This window comes from Chaetura pelagica, unplaced genomic scaffold (assembly GCF_000747805.2).
Source record: "Chaetura pelagica isolate M959 unplaced genomic scaffold, ChaPel_1.0 scaffold66, whole genome shotgun sequence".
NCBI lineage: Eukaryota > Metazoa > Chordata > Aves > Apodiformes > Apodidae > Chaetura > Chaetura pelagica.
Window position 1 is genome coordinate 6,288,392 of NW_009953811.1, and position 18,029 is coordinate 6,306,420.

The window sequence follows — 18,029 nt, forward strand, 5'->3', positions numbered from 1 at the left end:
TCTTTCTGAAATTTTTGGTCTGGATGAGGTCTGGGAGAGTCTTTTAGATGCACGGTTTTAGTTCAAACCCTTTTGCAGAAAACAGTCTGGATTTTGAGGACTTTTCAGAAGTCTTAGCCCCTTTCACCTTCCTTGTCTTGCTGCAATCACTGGAGCTGAACACACTAAATTTCTAGGTACCTGATGCATGCTCAGGCCTGCCAGCACATCCTTGCTGATAACCTTAGATCTTCTCTTCTTGACCCTTAGGAAGAGTCTGTTGGGTATGGCTCTTATTATATTTCATCTCCTTTTTTTTTTCTTTCTTTTTCTGAGAGCTATTTTAAAGCCAGATGGACTGATCCTGCAAAGGTCCCATAAACAATCCCTCTTTGCTTTCACTAGCATAAACAATAAATGAAGCAAGAAGATACCTGCAGTTATTTTCCTGCTTTCCCGCTTTGAATGCTCTTCATGGCTATTACTCTAAAGTGCATCTATGCCCTAATTTATTTTCTGTTTTGTCCCTCTTCACCCCACTTCACACAGCTCCATCCTTCACTAGCCAGATGTTTTCTGAGATCACACTCCTCAGCTAACAAAGCCATTTCTCCTTTTACAGTTTGTTAGCCCATGGGTTTGGAAGAAAAAACCCAACCACTTGTTTTCCCATTTGAAGGCCTTTTTCTCTTCAAACCTTGTGCCCTTCAGACAAAATGAGCAGAACTTGTCCCAGTTCAGATATCTGGAAGTCCCTAATTAAGTTTAACTGTTTTTTCTGTGTACTGGCAGGACATGGTATGTGCTGTGACTCTGCTCACTGCAGCTGGCTATTGCACACTGAGGTATTAAAGGATACAGCAATTTCACATAATAAACTGCAATTCATAGTTCAATTTAAAAGCCTATAAACTATCCCCAAATTGTGCTGAGTAACAGAGCTGAACTGAAGGGATAGTGCAACCTCATGTAGAGAAAAGGAACATCCTGATGAACAGAGGTGCTTTCTTCACACTAAAGGGAGTTTAGGGAAATTATTTGTACTACACTTAAAAGGAGAAACGAGCTAATAATTTTGGTACCTCCTCAGGGACTAATATTAACAGTGCTCTCCAGACTGGTGCAAAGCTGCTGAATGATTACATTGCTCAGAATGACATTGATGCCAGGAGTGTCTCTCTGATCATCTTCCTCACGGATGGGAGGCCCACTGTTGGGGAAACACAATCATCCAAAATCCTCAGCGACACCAAGAATGCCATCAGGGATAAATTCTGCCTCTTCACCATTGGCATTGGCAATGATGTGGATCACAAGCTGCTGGAGAGGATGGCACTGGAGAACTGTGGCATGACTAGGCACTTTCAGGAGGATGAGGATGCAGCCAGCCACCTCAAAGGGTTTGTTGTGCTTTTTCTGTGCTTATTTTCTGCTTTGGGTCCTCTGGGAAAGAAAGAAAGAGTTTTGGGAAGGAAAATCCTCTAAGGAGACATTGCAGGAGATGGGAGTTTCTCTGAGGCTCAACTGGTTGAGAGAGGAGAAGAGTATGTTCAGATTCTGAGGATACCTACCCAGAAATGGTCTCCTTCCTAAAAGACTCCCTGAGCTGCAGTGGAGCTTCCCAGCCTCTCAGAACAAGGTGTTTGTTTCTCTACTTTGGGAACCTGGAGAGATGTGAGGCATGAGTGCCACCTTTCCACAGGTGGATGGAGGGAGGGAAGGATGTGTTGCTTGCTTCAGATCAACAACATAAACAGCATGGAGGGTCTCAGTAATGAAGATGCCAATTTAGGGCAGGAAATTACTTTTTTTTTTTTTTTTTTTTTTTTTTAAAGTAACCTTATACCCAAAGTCTAAAATATTTGACTTTGAAAAATACACAAGGGTCTTTACTGGAATGATCAGGTAGTCGCTTCGTTCACTCTTTCTTTGTGACCCAAACACCTAACAAGTTTCCTGTAGGACCAGAGAATAGGTTCCACTTCTGTAATCAGGGAGTTGTAGTTCAAGGGGAGACCCTAGTGAGGAACAACAAAAAGACAGATGAACCACAGCTCTGTCTTTCATATCCAAAATGTTAGTTTTGAACCTCAGAAATCAAAAAAAGACAGTCATTGAGCAGAGACCTCTCACTTAGCTAGTGTCTGGTTCATCTGGAGCAATGAGATCATGCACTTTCCACTAGAGCTTTTTTTTAATGTGTTGGTTACAAGAGTGTCTTCCCTTTAAACTGGATTTTGTAGATCCAGCTGCCACTCTGCCCTGTGCCATTTGCTTCTCAAGACAGGCATTTTGGATAGCAAGTGGCATTCCCTGCCAAACGAAGGATGTGCTGATAGATGGGGCTGCAGGAACCCAGCACTGCAAGTATCAGACACCTCTATCTTGTAAACAGTTCACTGTTTATCAGGCTCAGTGGTGGCAAACCCATTTGGCATTTGGTGCCAAATTCATCCAGAAAGGCACCATCACTTGCTGGAGGCCAATTCAAATCATAGTTGGAGGGAAAATCTACATGGGTGCCAATATAATTTATTTTTTTTGTGGTCAGTGGGTTGTATTTTTACATAGGTACTTCTTTGCATTTCACTGTAGGACAGATTGTATCCCTCATTCCACTTTTTATTATATCCCAGGAGTTTTTTCACAGAAGGTTCTTGGGTTTAATTCACTCATGTTTTAAAATGCATCGAGGTCTCTGCATCAAAACCACTGAGTGCTCAGACAGACTTAAAAATAAAGCCAAGCAACTCAGGCTTTGGGTTTTCTTGGAGAGATAATAAAATAGAAAGTGTGACTCCAGCTTCCAGACAATCTGCTCATGCAGATGTTAAAAAAAAAAAAATGCAGTCTGAACTAAAAAAAAAGGGCTGCATCCAGTTCTTTGTTTATTTACCAAACTAGACTCAAAGAACTTGCCAAAAGAAGAGGAGTTTGGCATTTAAATGGGAAATATGGCATTCTTGGAGAAGCTTGGAAGGATCCATCAAAAGCACATTGCTGCAGGGAGAACACAGTACTGTAAACTTAGGGCTTAACCCCTTGTGAAGGTTTCCTGGCATGTCCAGTGCAAAGTATTTTCTCAACTGTGGTAGGTCACCTTAATAAAACATTATAGGGTTAAACTCTCTGGTTCCATGGAAGTCATTGCATGCTCCAATTGAAAGTCAGCAATTAAGGTACCAGTGGGTTCTCTTCTGCCAGTCCTTCTGTATTTAGTACTGAGGATTCCTCCATTCCTTGGAAATGTCCTCACTTGTTGGGGCATAATGAAATTCCTTCTTGATTTTCTTTCTCCTCTGACCCTCAGAAAATCATGTTCCTGCCTGTCCCACACCGACCATCCTAAACTATTATCTAGGGTTCTTCCAGTGACACAGGAACTTTGGCTCAGACATTCTCCAGCTTTATGAGGCCCAGCACCTTGGTCTTGCAGATTCAGGCTCTGGAATGCCATGGATAATACTACTAGAAAACTGTGGGTAACAGCATCTATTCAAAGTACATTTTGAAATAAGTAGGATGTTTTCTGTGAGCCTGAGAAGCCAAAGTTTATCTTTGATGGAGAAGCCCTCTTAAGCTGACTCAAGTGGTCTCAAATATTTCCTTGCAGAGATTTTGAATCATAGTGGAAGGCAGGTGACTGCCAGACCACCTGGGATGCTTCTGAACACACTTAAGAGACTCTGTTTAGATGCTTAAACAACACTTAGAACTAAAATGAGGCCAAGAATAATTCTGGCTGAGAGAGACTTCTGGAGGTGGTGTAATCCAACCTTCTGCTCAGAGAGGAGCTAATTTGAAATTTAGGTGAGGTTTCTCAGGGCCTTGTCAACTCAAACATTGAAAATCTCTAAAGGCTGAGACTCCCCCATCTCCCTTGGCCAAACTACAGTGGATGCAGAAGTCACGTCTGGGACCTGGCAGCTCTAACCTGGATCCTTGGCCATATGTAAGTGTAAGAGCTCACGCACACACTTGGATGAAAAGTACTAACAGTGAGAAATGTGCCTTTGTTTCAGGTTCTACGATGAGATAGGAACACCCCTTCTCTCTGACATCCGTATTGATTACCCTGAAGACAACGTGGAACAAGTCACCCAGAACTTCTTCCCTAACTACTTCAATGGCTCTGAAATTATAATAGCTGGCAAACTCATCAACCGCACCTCAGACAGCCTCCATGTGGAGGTGACTGCTAGCAACTCCAAGAAGTACATTCTCCTCAAAACAGATGTGGCTATTGACCTTCCAAGTAGGAATGACATCAGAGGTATTCCTGGCCTGGAAGATAGCAATGGTGATAACAATTACATAGAGAGGGCATGGAGCTACCTCACCATCAAGGAATTGCTTAACTCTCGGTTGAAGAGCGATGACGATCAGGAAAGAGATAATTTGATGGAGAAAGCCAAGTCAATGGCCCTGACTTATAATTTTGTTACTCCCTTTACTGTTCTGAAGATGAGGGAGGCTGGACTGGATTCAGAACAACCTCAAGAGGAGTTAATCAGCCCTTCCACTGATGGCATCGGGGAAAAGTTGCAGAGCTTGCAGGGACACAAGGCACCACCAGGTATGAGAGAGAAATAACCACGTGCTGGTAAAAAGTCTTTATGCACAGGTGATGTCTCATGGCTGACCTGGACAGCAGGGATTATCTAGCTGATGAAACAAGGGCTGGTAAACAGAAAGGTGATTTTTTTTAACTTTTGCTAATTGCAGGTTGGGTAATTCTAAACAAACCTTTTAGATGCCTGACTCAAGCACCTGAGGAACTTAACTGCTCTGTAGAAAATATTAAAAAAAAAAAAAATATTCTAAATGAAGCTTAAAAGTAGCTGCAGGAATATATCCCATAACCTTGCTAAGTAATATTTTGGGAATGTTACTGTTCTGTGACTCTTTCTGCTGTTCCATAAGTAATTGTAACAGCCTTCTTTCCTCACTTCTAGGTATACGCAGACAGCAAGATAAACAAAGAATTAAAATCTCCAAAACTTCAGGTCAGTGCCTGTTTTCTTGCCTTTAATAATCCAAAATAATAGTGTTTGATTTATGGAAACCTTGTTTGCAGGCCACTGTGGTATAACCATTCCTATGGACCAGGCAAAATCCTATCTACTAGACCTGTGCGAGGTGAGGAGTAGCCCAAAATCTGCCCAGCACAGAGGGACCTGGGGGTGCTGATTGACATCCAGCTGAACATGAGCCAGCAGTGTGACCAGGTGGCCAAGAAGGCCAACACCATCCTGGCTTGCATCAGGAATAGTGTGACCAGCAGGACCAGGGAGGTGATCCTGCCCCTCTACTCAGCCTTGGGGAGGCTGCACCTTGAGCCCTGGGTGCAGTTTTGCCCACTGCAGGATAAGAAGGACATTGAGGTGCTGGAGAGGGGGCAGAGAAGGGAAACTAGGCTGGATGGGGGGCTGGAGAACAGGTCTTATGAGGAGAGGCTGAGGGAGCTGGGGCTGTTCAGCCTGGAGAAGAGGAGACTGAGGGGAGACCTCATTGCTCTCTACAACTCCCTGAAAGGAGGTTGTGGTGAGGTGGCTGTTGGCTCCTTGTCCCTAGTGACTAGTGGTAGGACAAGAGGAAATGGGATCAAGTTGCACCAGGGGAGGTTCAGATTGGATAGTGGGAAAAATTTCTTCACAGGAAGAGCAGTGAGGCATTGGAACAGGCTGCCCAGGGAGGTGGTGGAGGCACCATCCCTGGAGGTGTTAAAAAAATGAGTAGATGTGGTGCTTTGGAAGATGTTTAATTGTCATGGAGGTGTAGGGCAGATGGTTGGACTTGATGATCTTGAAGGTCTTTTCCAAACTTAATTATTCTATGATTCTATTAAAATTAAAATAAACATTAAAATACAGAGAGGATCACTAATGATAAGAAGTGTGATGAAACACAGCAAGACGATCTACAACACTTGATCCTCATCTTTGAGACTTCTGCAGGTTAGGGGAGAACAGGAAGCATGTTGTCTCTATATTAGAAGTAATAAAAAAAACATAAAGTAATGTCGCTGAAAGATAAAATGTGTTCTCGAAGGTAAAAAAAATACTATAATGTTTTGCTGTTTCACTGTTTGTTCTGCACCTCCACTGAATATCCTTTTCCTATGTGAAACGTGGAAGAATAAGCCCAGATGAAGAATTTAGGCTTGATTTTCACAGGATAAGATGAAATTTACCTTAAAAACTATGGTTTGGGCTTGTCTTATTGTTAAGGACACCTGTTTGGTAGATGTTGATAGGTCAAAGATTGTTGAAAAATTAAGGTGGTAGGATTGTTCAGAATCTGCTGATGACTGTTCCAACCTGACACTGAGGGCCAGGAAGGTTCAGTGTGAGGTGTGCCCATGCAGCAGCCTTTGGCTAGAGGATAATTTTTGTGTGCTATGGGGAATGTAGCCTTCCACCAAGGTATGGAGGAATATAAAATACCTGTATGAGGACTCCCAGAACTCACTGAAATCCTATTCCAGGAAGAAAACCTCTTCTGTGAGAAAACACAAAACGAAACAAAAGAATCTTTGTGAGAAACAAAGCAAAATTTGGCATTTCCTGGCAAACTCCATCTGACCCTCTAAAAACAACAAACAGGGAGGTCTTGGGAAAACTGAGACAAACACGCTTTGAAAAGCAGTTTTGTTACCTTCTTGGACACTGCATTTTTATGTAAGTCTCCCTCATTTGTCTCTTCCATGTCTTCTCAGCGGATGGAGACCCTCACTTCGTCATTGATTTTCCTTCCAGCAAGTTCTCTGTCTGCTTCAACATAGATGGAGAACCAGGAGACATTCTCCGACTGGTCTCTGATCATAAGGAATCTGGTAAGCAGCCAAGTAAAGCAGTTGCTTGTGGAAGAAAACTGAAGTGCTAGGCCAGCTGTTTAGCAATAAAAATAAGCACCAAGGTGCTTTGTAGGCAAGGAAGTGACAGAGAATTACAAAAAGTTGCTTTTCTGGCCAGGCAAGGGAAAACTGAGGCATACCAGTTTTCTGACTGTAATCACCTGGATTAGAAGGGAGATTAAACTGCTCACTTGCACTTACTGACCTCCAGCTTCATCATAGCTTATGGGGAAATTCACAGCAAGCCTAAGCAAGAAATTGTTCTGATCACTGTTCCATCCACAATTCATCTACAGAAGTGTTTGTCAAGAGATCAGACCAAACCATAGAGAGAACTGGTCTTTATGCACATCCAGACTTTTCCAAGTTTGGATCTTTGTTGACTGGAATGAAAGGAGCAGGAATTACATGTAAATAGCCAAGAGACCCACTTGAGTACATGAGGACCACATTGTACCCCTTCAGTCCTGCTAGATATGGAGAGCTCAGCTCCTGATGATTAGAACCAGTGTGGTCTGGGGATTGTACTTGACCAGTGTTACAACAACCACAGCTGGAATAGCAGCCATAGACATCTTGCTTACTCCATGTAGTGTTAACCTGAGCCATGCAGCACCTCCATGCTGAGATGTTACACAGGAGATTCAGGTTTTTGGTTTTTTTTGCAGAGACAGAGCATTTCTTTCATGGTGCAACTTCATTAGCCTTCTAGTTACAAAGTCACAACATGCAAATAAAAGATTTGTACTTGATGAGATTGCTTTGCTTTTGGAACCTCACTCTTTACTTACTGTGCTGTTCACTTTAGGACAGAGAGAGGTATCCAACCTGCCTAACCAACAGCACAGAGGCTGCTTCAATGAAGGGACCACCAAACTGGTTACTGAGTCATGACAACCTGGAGAAAACCCCCACAATCCAGGATCTGCTTTGCTCAAGCCAGTCTGATCCCCAGGGGCCCAAACTGTGCTCTGATCCTATCTGGAATTCTAAGCAGGGCAGCTACTAAGCAGATTATGTCCTGAGCAGGGAAACCATGGGAGGAAGGGGTGTGAAAACCAGAGACAATGCACACACTTGTTTTACAAAGAAGATAAACAACCCCAAAATAATGTTATAAGAATTCTGTGTTGCAGTGGTCTAGACTCCATATTTCTGTGCTCCTCCTTGCCTTTGTGAATAAGATCCAGCTCCTGGCAATGCTTCCCTTAAGTGTCTTTCACAGACTGTGTTTATGCTACCACTGGAGTGATTCTGTGGCCCCAGTGTGGAAAGACCTTGGGAAAAACAGACTCCATAGCACTAGCAAGTTGAGTTATTAAGGAAGAAATGAGAGGTTCTCTCAGCAATGATGGGTTGTGGAGATATTTCATCTCAGTGGTGATGGCTTGGGTCCAGTTATGTTAGCCACAAGCTTCCTTCTTTATTTTCAATGTCTAGTAGCTGTCCAGAGATCTGTGGGAAGTGAGACACTGTCCTAATGACAGGAAGTCACAAAAATAATTACAATGGTTGGGAATCTTAGTGTGGACATCTAGGCTTCAGCTGACTTAGTGGGATCTGTACCTTAGGCTACTTAAAAGTGGTTCTTTTGGTGCAAAACTGAGGGATGCTGGTAAAACAGCACTGGTAAACCTGGAAATAACCCAATGAGAGTGCGAGATTCAGGGTCCTATTCTGCAGCAACACAAAGAGAACCTGCATTTCTTACACTGCCACCTGAGGAGGTTTAGCACTTCACTTCAGACTGTTGCAGGTCAGGCTGTTCCCTTTCTTGGGCTCTACCATGTAGGGCAAGGTAGTAACACTTACTCTGTGGCTTCGTAGGCTAGTTCTCTTCTTAGGAGTCATGTAGAGAGTGAATGATACCACAGGTGTTCAGGCTATAGCAGTCAGGAAAAGTTGTGTTCCATGGCTCCAAACCCCTGCACGTCACTGTCTTGATGATAAGTAGGTTGGATGGAGCTTAGGAAGTGGTTGTGCTGAGGAACAGCTGATCCAGTCCTCTAGCACTGTGCACACGATGTTAGGACTAATGAGGCTGGGGACATGTGTCTCCAGGGGAGGCCAGTTTTTCTGAGCTTGATTAATTTTAGGTGCTTTGTATACAGTAATAATTTTATAACAAACTGATTATACTGTTTTGAATGCTGGTAGGTTAGATAGATGCAATAGAGCATGAGGTGGTGAATCTGCACGTCCTCAGTTGTAAGGCAGCTTTGGAACAACAGACCTATTCGTTTCCGCTTTCATTTATTGATTCTTTTCCTGCAAGGTGTAACTGTGAACGGGCAGTTAATTGGAGCTCCTGCACCACCCAACGGCCATAAGAAGCATCGGACTTACTTCAGCACCATCACTATCCTCAGCAATAAGCCAGAGAGGTCTTACCTGGAGATCACACCCAAAAGAATCATCCTGGATGATGGGGAAAGACTCCTCCTGTCCTGCGACCGAAGCGCCGTCGTGCGGAGCAGCAGCCTTGAGGTCTCCATCTCTGCCAATGCCAACATCACAGTGACCATAAGAGGCACAATCAGCTTCGTCATCCTCATCCACCATTACAAGAAACCAGCCCCATATCAGAGGAATCACCTGGGATTCTACATCTCCAACAGCAAAGGTCTCTCTTCTGACTCCCATGGGCTACTGGGTAAGTAACAGGTTCTCAGGTTCAGAGCTGTCAACCAGACAAAAATGCTGCTTCCAGTTTTAAAGGACAGAGACAGGAGGTAATGAACACGGCTGATGGGGATTAAGTTCCCAGGTGAGACTTTTACATCCACTCTCAAACATCTTCCCTATTGCTAGCATCTCCAGCTCCTCTGCTGACTTTTTTTGCATGAGCTTTCTGTATGAGCTTTCAAGGAAAGGCTGGATGTGGCACTTAGTGCCCTGGTCTGGCTGACGTGGTAGTGTTAGGTCATAGGCTGGACTTGATGATCTCAGAGGTCTTTTCCAGCCTCAGTGATTCTGTGATTCTGATTCTGTTCTTGCAGTCAACAAGAAGTAATTATGTCTATAGCCAGGTACAGGTGCAGAGTGCCAAGACTGAAGCCACAGTTTCTGTGATGTTCAGAAGCCCTCAGGGTAAGCAGGAGGTGATCCCTCATGAATGGGGTTTTGGATCCAGGCCACTTGTATGCACACTTAAGTTTGGCCTAAAAGAGCTCATCCCCAAGAAGGCAAGGGAAGAGAACTTGGAGCTCCAGGCTTAGCTCTATTTTCTTCTTGCTGATGAGCATTGTGTGGGTTGTTATCCTCTAGTAACTGTGGCTTGCAGTTATGCAAAAAGCTCTTTAGCTCAGTCGATGCATCTTGATGAATGAAAAAAGAAATAGGGTTTTATTCTAATCTCAATCCATGTTTGTGAGATTTAGAAAAGAATCCCAGGACCTAGATTCATCCCACTATTGCAGAGAAGCCCTTTTCAACCCCATATGCTAAGTAGCCTCGAAACACTGTCTATTAAAAAAAAAAACACCACCACAATATAATAAACCAAAACAGGCACAAACCAGCTCATCATAGACTCTATTTTTTCTTGCCTTGCAGGTCAGTTCTTGAACAACGAAGTTAAACTTCTTCAGGAATCTCTAAACACAAGTCATCAGCAGGTTGGTCAGAACCAAACCGAAGCATTAAAGCCAAACCCTACAAATACCCTGAAAGTGAAGGGGAGGCTCATTCCTGTGGTGTGGAAGCAAAGGAGGATCTACAACGGGCAGCAGGAAGTTGACTGCTGGTTTGCCAAAAACAATGCAGACAAACTGATCGATGGGAGCTATAAAGACTATTTGGCTTCCCATCCTTTTGACACAGGGACCAGCTTTGGGACAATTAACAGCCTTTAAGACTGACCACAGCAAAGCACTGCAGCAGCATGTGTGACAGTGGTTCCCTTCTGAAGCCTCTAGAGCTAGGAATCTTACGAGTATTTCTTTACTTTATGGTGCCAAAGAAACCAAGGCTTTTTGCCCTTGGAAATCAGCACTCTCTCTTTCATGCTAGATCAACGTTGTTTCTCGAAGTCCTGAAGACATGGAGGTTGGAGGGGGAAGGGTTGAGGACATAGTTAAAGGCATGATTGGTGCTCTCCCAGTGGGAGGGGAGGGAGAAATGAGCCAGCACTTGTATCTAACAGTGCAGAGAGCAGCTGGCCTGAAAATAAATCCATGTGGGGCTCTGTGCAATACCCCCCAGGGGCTGGTGAGTCACTCAGTAAGAGGCACAGAGCACAGTGCCTATCTAGACAGGTGATACACTTTGCAAACAAGTGACTTAAGAGTACCTGGTCCAGCCATGGTACCTCGGGAAAGAAGAGAGAGAGAAGAGAGGTAGGTGAATATTCATCTGCAGTGACCCATTAGCATCAAAGAGGTAACAAAGAACTCAAAACCTTAAATCAACAGGCCACAACAGGGTATTGCTTTCTTGGTAATTGGGATGGAATCTCAATTTGCCACCAAGCATGATGTTCCCTCAACTACTACAGACCCTTAAAACTGTGGTGAAAATCTTCATTGCTGTTGCAGTGCACAGGCTGCGTGTTTAGAAAGCACCTTTGGTCTTCAGCAGCAACAGGAGTGGTGCAGGCACCCATTCCATAAAGCATCTCATTTAAATAATATTGCAAGTTCAGTGATTTGTTGAGTTTTGACTCTCTCAGAGAGAAACAAAGTTCCCCTGTAAACTTCCAACAGATTTGCCACCTCCTTGAGCAGCAGCACTTCTGCTTAGCAGAGATTTGAATTCTCTAAAGGATGATGAACGAGTACCCACAATAGTTATGACCCTCAAAACAGCCTATTGAATTTAGACATTTCTAGCTGCTTTTCTGATCAGGGAGGAAGTCTGTCTTTATTCCAAATTGTCAGGCATTTCTCATCCCAATTTCCCTGGCTCCTTCTTCTTCCTTACACAGCAGGAATCTGGCAGCAGGAGGTTACAGAAGGGTCTGCCAGCCACCCCCACTGCAGGTGGTGCTGCTCTGCAAAGCAACCTCCAAACCCAGGCTGCAAGGCTGTGGTCTATTTTAAAGTGAGGCAACACTGAATAAAGCTGTAGAGCAGCCACAGGGGAGTTTGCTTAGTAAAGAACTTGGCCAGAGAGGACTTTGACAACCACAAAGACATTTACATGCCAAGGCCAAATTGAGCTCATGTATTCCAGGACTGAAAGGAAGGAGGGCGGGAGTGGAAGCATCTCCAGGAGCTAAATGATACCCATGTGTTAGAAAAAACCAGAGTTGCCAAAGACCTACAGAAATAGGTTCAATCTTGACTGATAATTTTTTTTTTCATATTTAAAAATTAAATAATATTGTTGCTGAGGGAGTTCCAGCTGCTGGGCCTGGGTTTTTCCAGTTGCTTGATCAGCTAGTTGGCACTGCTAGCATTGTGGCAGCAGAGCAGGTAGCAAGCATGGTTGCTTATTCACACCAGGTACTGTGGAATAGAGGGAAACGGCTGAAAACAACCAGCTAGATTTCATTATACTCTGGAAGATCCTTACAGAGAGCTCAATTAATGCAAGACTCATGCCAAGGCTCAGGCTTTGGAACAAAACATAAAGACAAACTTACTGCTTTGGGCCCAAAGAGGACCATTAACCAAAAAGGTTAATGCTTGGCAGCACACTCATGGGCCAGAAATGAGATGAAAACCAGCATCTGTGAAATTGACTTCTCCACCCCAGCAGGTGGTAGGATCACCCAGCCCCTTCCCAAATAACCCCCAATTTCACTAGCCCACGGTGAACAGGATGGTGGCAGTTAACAGGGGTCACAGGTGTCTTATCCATCCTGTCCTTACTGAAAAGAGATTTCTTTGAAATCTTTACTCTCTTCCCACATTCTGCTGTTCAAGTGTATTGCTAAGGGAAGTGATTGGCTTAGGCTCTCCACTCATATCTCCTGTACATAGATTTGTGTATATATATATATGTATAAACACACAAGTTGCTAATGCTTTGGGTGCAACATCACTCCTCTTCCTCCTCCTCCAGCCAAGGAAACATATTTCTTTCAGAGCCTGAAAAGCAACAATGATCAAGTCCAACTTCCCAGCCATATGAAGCACTTGGAGCAACATACTCAAGTTCTCATTAAGGCTCCACTTATCCATTTCACAATAAATATTTTACAGTGAACAATGCAGTGAAGCTTTCATTTGGCAAAGATAAAATGAGCTTTGAAGCTGAGGCTATGCATGTTTTATGCTGCTGGACAAACTCATGTTACCAGATGGCTGAAAGAACCACTCACAAGTTAATAAAAAAGGTTGGGAACTAAAGTAGTTTCAGCAGAAAATTAAAGGTTAGTGATGCTCTTCAGCCTCTACACACTTGGTAGGAAACAAGAGGTGTGTCAGATGAACCCCAAGGGTCTACTCCCACAGTAGATGGAGAATTTAAGCACATAGAGAAGACTGATGTGGTCTTTAAATACAGTAGCACACAACACGGCAAACCAGAGTTTATGCTCCTGCTGCCCCAAGAGCAGTAAGGGCAAAGGCAGGTCATGGATTATAAACTTCAGCTTTCCCCATCTATACAAAAGACATCACAACACCTCCCTCTCAGAAGGAGAACATATCCATGTTTGGTCCTCACATCCCTTTCTCATAGCACAGAGAGCTCCCAGGAAGTGCCCTGCAACAACTGCACATGCAGGCACACATTTGTTCTCACCTCCAAGTGTGTCACAGAGCACTGTGCTTCACAGTGATACAAAGACTGCAAGCTGCTCAGATCACTCAGGAATGAGCAATCACTTTGGAGCACAGTGGAAACAATTGCACACCAGCATTTCAGACAGAGGAACAAGACTCTGGAATTTAGGGTTGCGATGCTCAAGAGGAACAACCTTCCCCCACATCATATGTGCCCAGCTAGTGCAAGCTTTCCAAGCCAGCTTCAAATAAGGGGTAAGATGAAAATCACTCAGGAGCACATCAATCACCTTCCATTTTAGGACAAGATCTTTGCTGTAGCTGAATTTGCACTCTTCACACACTGCAGCATTTCACTGTGTGGCCCTATAGCAGGGATAACAGTCAAAGACCAGCACACTTCAAAATAGGGAGTGCTTTTCTAACAGGGAACCTGATATAATCTATTTTCAGTCAAGACTTTAAAAAGCACAGCAGTTATTCCACTCCTTACCAGCCCAGAACTCCACCAGACAAGCAAAAGTTGCATTGTGAAACTCTTCTTGCCAAGCAACATAAACAATCTCTTCAGAGACCTGTGTGCCATGTGTTCCAAAAGCCACTTGAAGTGCCAGCAGAAGTAGAATTTTGACCCTTCATTAAGTAAGGAAGAAACAAGAAGGGACCTAATTTCCAGAAATACAGGATAAGGCTGCACAGCAGTGTCACTAAACATGTTGAGTTCACCAAGGGGCATGCAAGGCTTTGATTTGCATCTGTTTCTAAACTACTTTGAAGTTGGAAAAAATCCCCAACAACAAAAACTTCACACGCTGTCAGCTTGGCTTCTAGAAGTCTAAAGCTGTTTAAGTTCCAAATTCCAAATCCTTTTATTTTCTACTCCTTAATAAAACACGTTTTCTTCCAAAAAAATAAAGGGGAAGGAAATAAGAAAAAAACCCCAACAACCCAAAACCCAAACAACTCCTGCCCAACTTCTGGGGACTGTCTTGGAATAAGCAAGGCCTGTCTATGGCTGAAGGAGGTTTATCTGTTCAGTTCAGCAGATCCTGGATCAGGCCCTGCTCCAAGGACCAAACACCATTTTGACTCTGTATGGGTCTCACCACAGCTGTGTATCTGCACCAGTCTGGGAGCACATAATGCAGCTGCTCTGTGTTCTCTCTCCCCAGGACAGCTGAGAAATGTTTTGCATTTTTATATTTATAGATTAATACAATATGTCACCAAGAGAGCAAGGGCAAAGCCCTATGCCTCACAGTTGGAGCCAGGACCTGGGGTGACCCAGGGGTCTTCTCCTGCAGCAGTCCTACCTGAGCCCATTCCTTTACACCCAACACAGCAGGGCTGCTTAACTGAGCTTCAGCTGACTCTTCAGATCCAGTTTTTGAAACAGGTCCTGTAGAGAGTTTAAATGTTTATTTTAAACTCAGTGAAAGGAAAGCAGTCACCTTTAATTCCCAGTAAACACTGACTTGTAAGGTGCTAACTGGGACAGATCGATGAATCATCCTGGTTGGAAAAGACCTTGAAGATCATCAAGTCCAATCATCATCTAAATTCACCTCCCATAACCTAAACTAGCTTAAATCCCTGAGCACCACATCTATATTTCTTTTAAACAGTTCCAGGGATGGTGACTCCACCACCTCCCTGGGCAGGCTGTTCTCCAAGTCTGCTCTGGTCTGGAGTCAGCTCAGGCTGATGCTGCAGCACCAGGTCTTTGGACTCAAGTGGCACGAAAGCCCCACCTAAAGAACCAAGCACTGTGACTCAGCTCTTCTTCTGCAGGTTTACTAGGACAGCCCTGCTACAGAAAGGCAACTTGCCCTATGAGGAACTGGCCAGGAAAGATGTCAACAGATCCATTTCTTCCCCTCTACAGCATTAGGGTCTTGCAAAATATTAAGCACATTAAGGCCTTTCAATCATGAAGCAGTTGTAGCTCAAATATTTATTGCATTCCTTATAAAACTGTAAAAAGCATCAGATTCACTGAGACCATCTTCCCAGTTCAAGACATTTAAATACATGTTGGCAACCAATTCTTCTGAATATTGTGCATATAAAAGTGTCACAGTTCAGGTAGTACTGGGCAGATTTATTTTTTTCTTTTCTATAAAAAAGCAGACAATCTGTTTTATTTCAGTCTCTAGCCCTTACAAACAGCTACACCCAGCTGGCCAGCCAGGGGGAATACACACACATACTCCTAACCTCCTGCCTGCATGTGTCCAGGGTCAGACAGGTAGAGCAGACACTGCTCAGGCCTGCACAGGATGCACAGACACCATCCCAAAGAGGCAACTGCAGAAGGTTAAGTCTAGATGGGGCAGGCAAAAGGATCTCTACAGATCCACAGGGATCAAACTGCATTCACCACCCTGCCTTTCTGTGGCCAGCTCAAAGGTCACAGTGCTGCTTCTCCTCCTCCACCTCCTTTGTGTTGTCAGATGACCACTTGATAGCTGGACTGCTTCATCTTCTGGTGCATTCCCTGGAGTCCTGAAATATCCTGGTCGCTTTCAGACTGATCAAAATCCATGTCTGGAGAGAGCAATACCTAGAAAGGAGAATAGACATATGCTGAGGGAGTGAAAGTTCTCAGTTCTCATCTCTTCTTGATACTGCTTGTTGAGGGAGTCAAGCACCCCTAGAGGGGTCTCCAATCCTCTCTGGCAGATGGGAAAGGTCCTGAGGTCACTTTGACCATGTCTTCAACAACAGCCAGACAGATGTGGGTGCAGACATCAGGCTACTCGTGTCCCAACCTTTCCCCCAACTCCTCAAACAGAAGAACAGGCAGCTAAAAGCTCTGTTCACCAAGGGACAGGACTCACACACAGACATGCATATTTAGGCCAGGCCACAACCTCAGCAGAGACATACAAAAACTAGGCCACATATTTTGTAAGCAGCTGTACCAAACTTAGACCTTTTCCCAGGCCCCCAGCTGCTTGCTATCTCCAGAGCTCAGCCAAGAGAGCAGGCAGAGCTACAGAGATAGCTTCAGCTCAGAAGTCATGTCCTAGCCTAGTAGCATTTTATTTTTACCTGGCATTGCAGCTCCTGGCTCAGTTTGAATTGTGGGAGCCAAAACAGAGCACCAAGACCTCTCACCAGTACCTTTCCAGGTAAGAAAGCACACAGCTTTGCTGCATGATCAAAAGGCTGCCCGTTGCCTCCAGGAACACCTGCTCTCACCATAGCAAACTCCAGACCTGAAGCTACCAAAAGGCTGTTTTGATTTAACTGGCTGCCTCCAACCTGGACAGTCTGCATGGTGCAGATGGAGCCACATGTGGGGCATCCTTCAAGCCTCATCATCTGGAAGAAGGAGGCCAGAATTTACTTGGGGTATAGCAGCACTGACTACAGAAGAGCTGAAACCAATGTCAGCCAGTAGGCTGGATGGATGAGCAGTTTGCTTGGATAATATTCAAGCCCTGACAGATTGCTTACTAAACCCCATCCTACTCCTCCTTCTTACCTCAAAAACCCAGCTTTGGGCAAGAGAAGCCCAGCTGTCATGACCCCTGCCAGAACCTTCCCCTAAGCACAGCTGAAGTGCAGTCGACCCTTGTCCTGCAGCTGGTATCATGACCAGCAGGACTCAGGAGCTCAGTCAATGATGAGATTTCTGGTAAGCTCTAGTCACACACATCAGAAGCCTGGCCAGGCCCTTGGCACCTCAGCACCCCACTCTACAGAGGGGCACAAGCCTAACAGCACAGCCAAAGCTTTCCAGTTTTATTTCCCTAGAGGAGCGATGCCAGCAGCCCTTTCCCTCTCCTCCACTTGCCCATCACTGAACCCAAACAGCATCATGAGTTCATAGCTGATACAGGGCCAGGCACTGCAACCACCCTCACAGACATAACTTCCTCCAGCAAGGCAGTGCAAACCTTCCATCCAAGCCCCAGCCCCATCTCACCCCACTTTGCTCCAAAGACTGAACCAATCCACTTGGAACCCTTCCTGTGCCTGACACACCTCAGCCTTGCAGCTCAAAGGCACAAGTCAAGGGATGGTGTGTGGGATTTCAGCCAAGCATGCTGACCCCCCAGAGTATCCCCAACAGCTCAGCCAATCCTGAAACTTGGGCAAAACCATGAACATGGGGGAATTAGTCTTATTCATGGCTATCTCCAGGCACAGTTGTGAATTAACATGCCCTCGACTTGTTAGCACTAAGGCAGCACCACAGGGCCTGTCACCACAGCAACAAAACAACTAAACAGGAAAACCAAACCGCAATGAGTCAATGACTTCAAAGGAGCAGAAGAGCCACAGGGGAAGATCTTCTCCCCACCCCAGTTTGCACACTCCAGCCCCTCTATCTGATGTTATCTTTACAGCAGCATGTCAGACACTCAAAGGACAGCAGTAAATCAGATTAAGCTCTCTTGTGTTCTCCCCCATTGGTCTCAAGGAATTTCTTTGGTTCAAGACATGCACTGGAAAGTTTCCATGTCTTCCAAGTGAAGATTTCCTCTGCTTTTCACATTAGTATTGGGATGCTG

The 18,029-nt window shown here is 44.5% G+C and overlaps 2 protein-coding genes across 2 annotated transcripts in view; one reads left to right on the forward strand and one right to left on the reverse strand.

Annotated features, from left to right (window-relative positions):
- The window catches only part of ITIH5 (inter-alpha-trypsin inhibitor heavy chain family, member 5), a 47,358-nt gene extending 36,488 nt beyond the window's left edge, over positions 1-10,870 (forward strand). Inside the window, exons 9-14 of the mRNA XM_010001278.1 lie at positions 1,070-1,379; positions 4,002-4,555; positions 4,935-4,985; positions 6,698-6,814; positions 9,111-9,488; positions 10,391-10,870. Of these exons, the coding sequence (XP_009999580.1) occupies positions 1,070-1,379; positions 4,002-4,555; positions 4,935-4,985; positions 6,698-6,814; positions 9,111-9,488; positions 10,391-10,689 (1,709 nt within the window). The 3' untranslated portion in view covers positions 10,690-10,870. The remainder of the gene's footprint in view (positions 1-1,069; positions 1,380-4,001; positions 4,556-4,934; positions 4,986-6,697; positions 6,815-9,110; positions 9,489-10,390) is intronic.
- A 5,085-nt stretch (positions 10,871-15,955) lies between these two features.
- The window catches only part of LOC104391947 (transmembrane protein 110-like), a 27,604-nt gene continuing 25,530 nt past the window's right edge, over positions 15,956-18,029 (reverse strand). The window contains exon 7 of the mRNA XM_010001299.1: positions 15,956-16,069. Within this exon, the coding sequence (XP_009999601.1) occupies positions 15,956-16,069 (114 nt within the window). The remainder of the gene's footprint in view (positions 16,070-18,029) is intronic.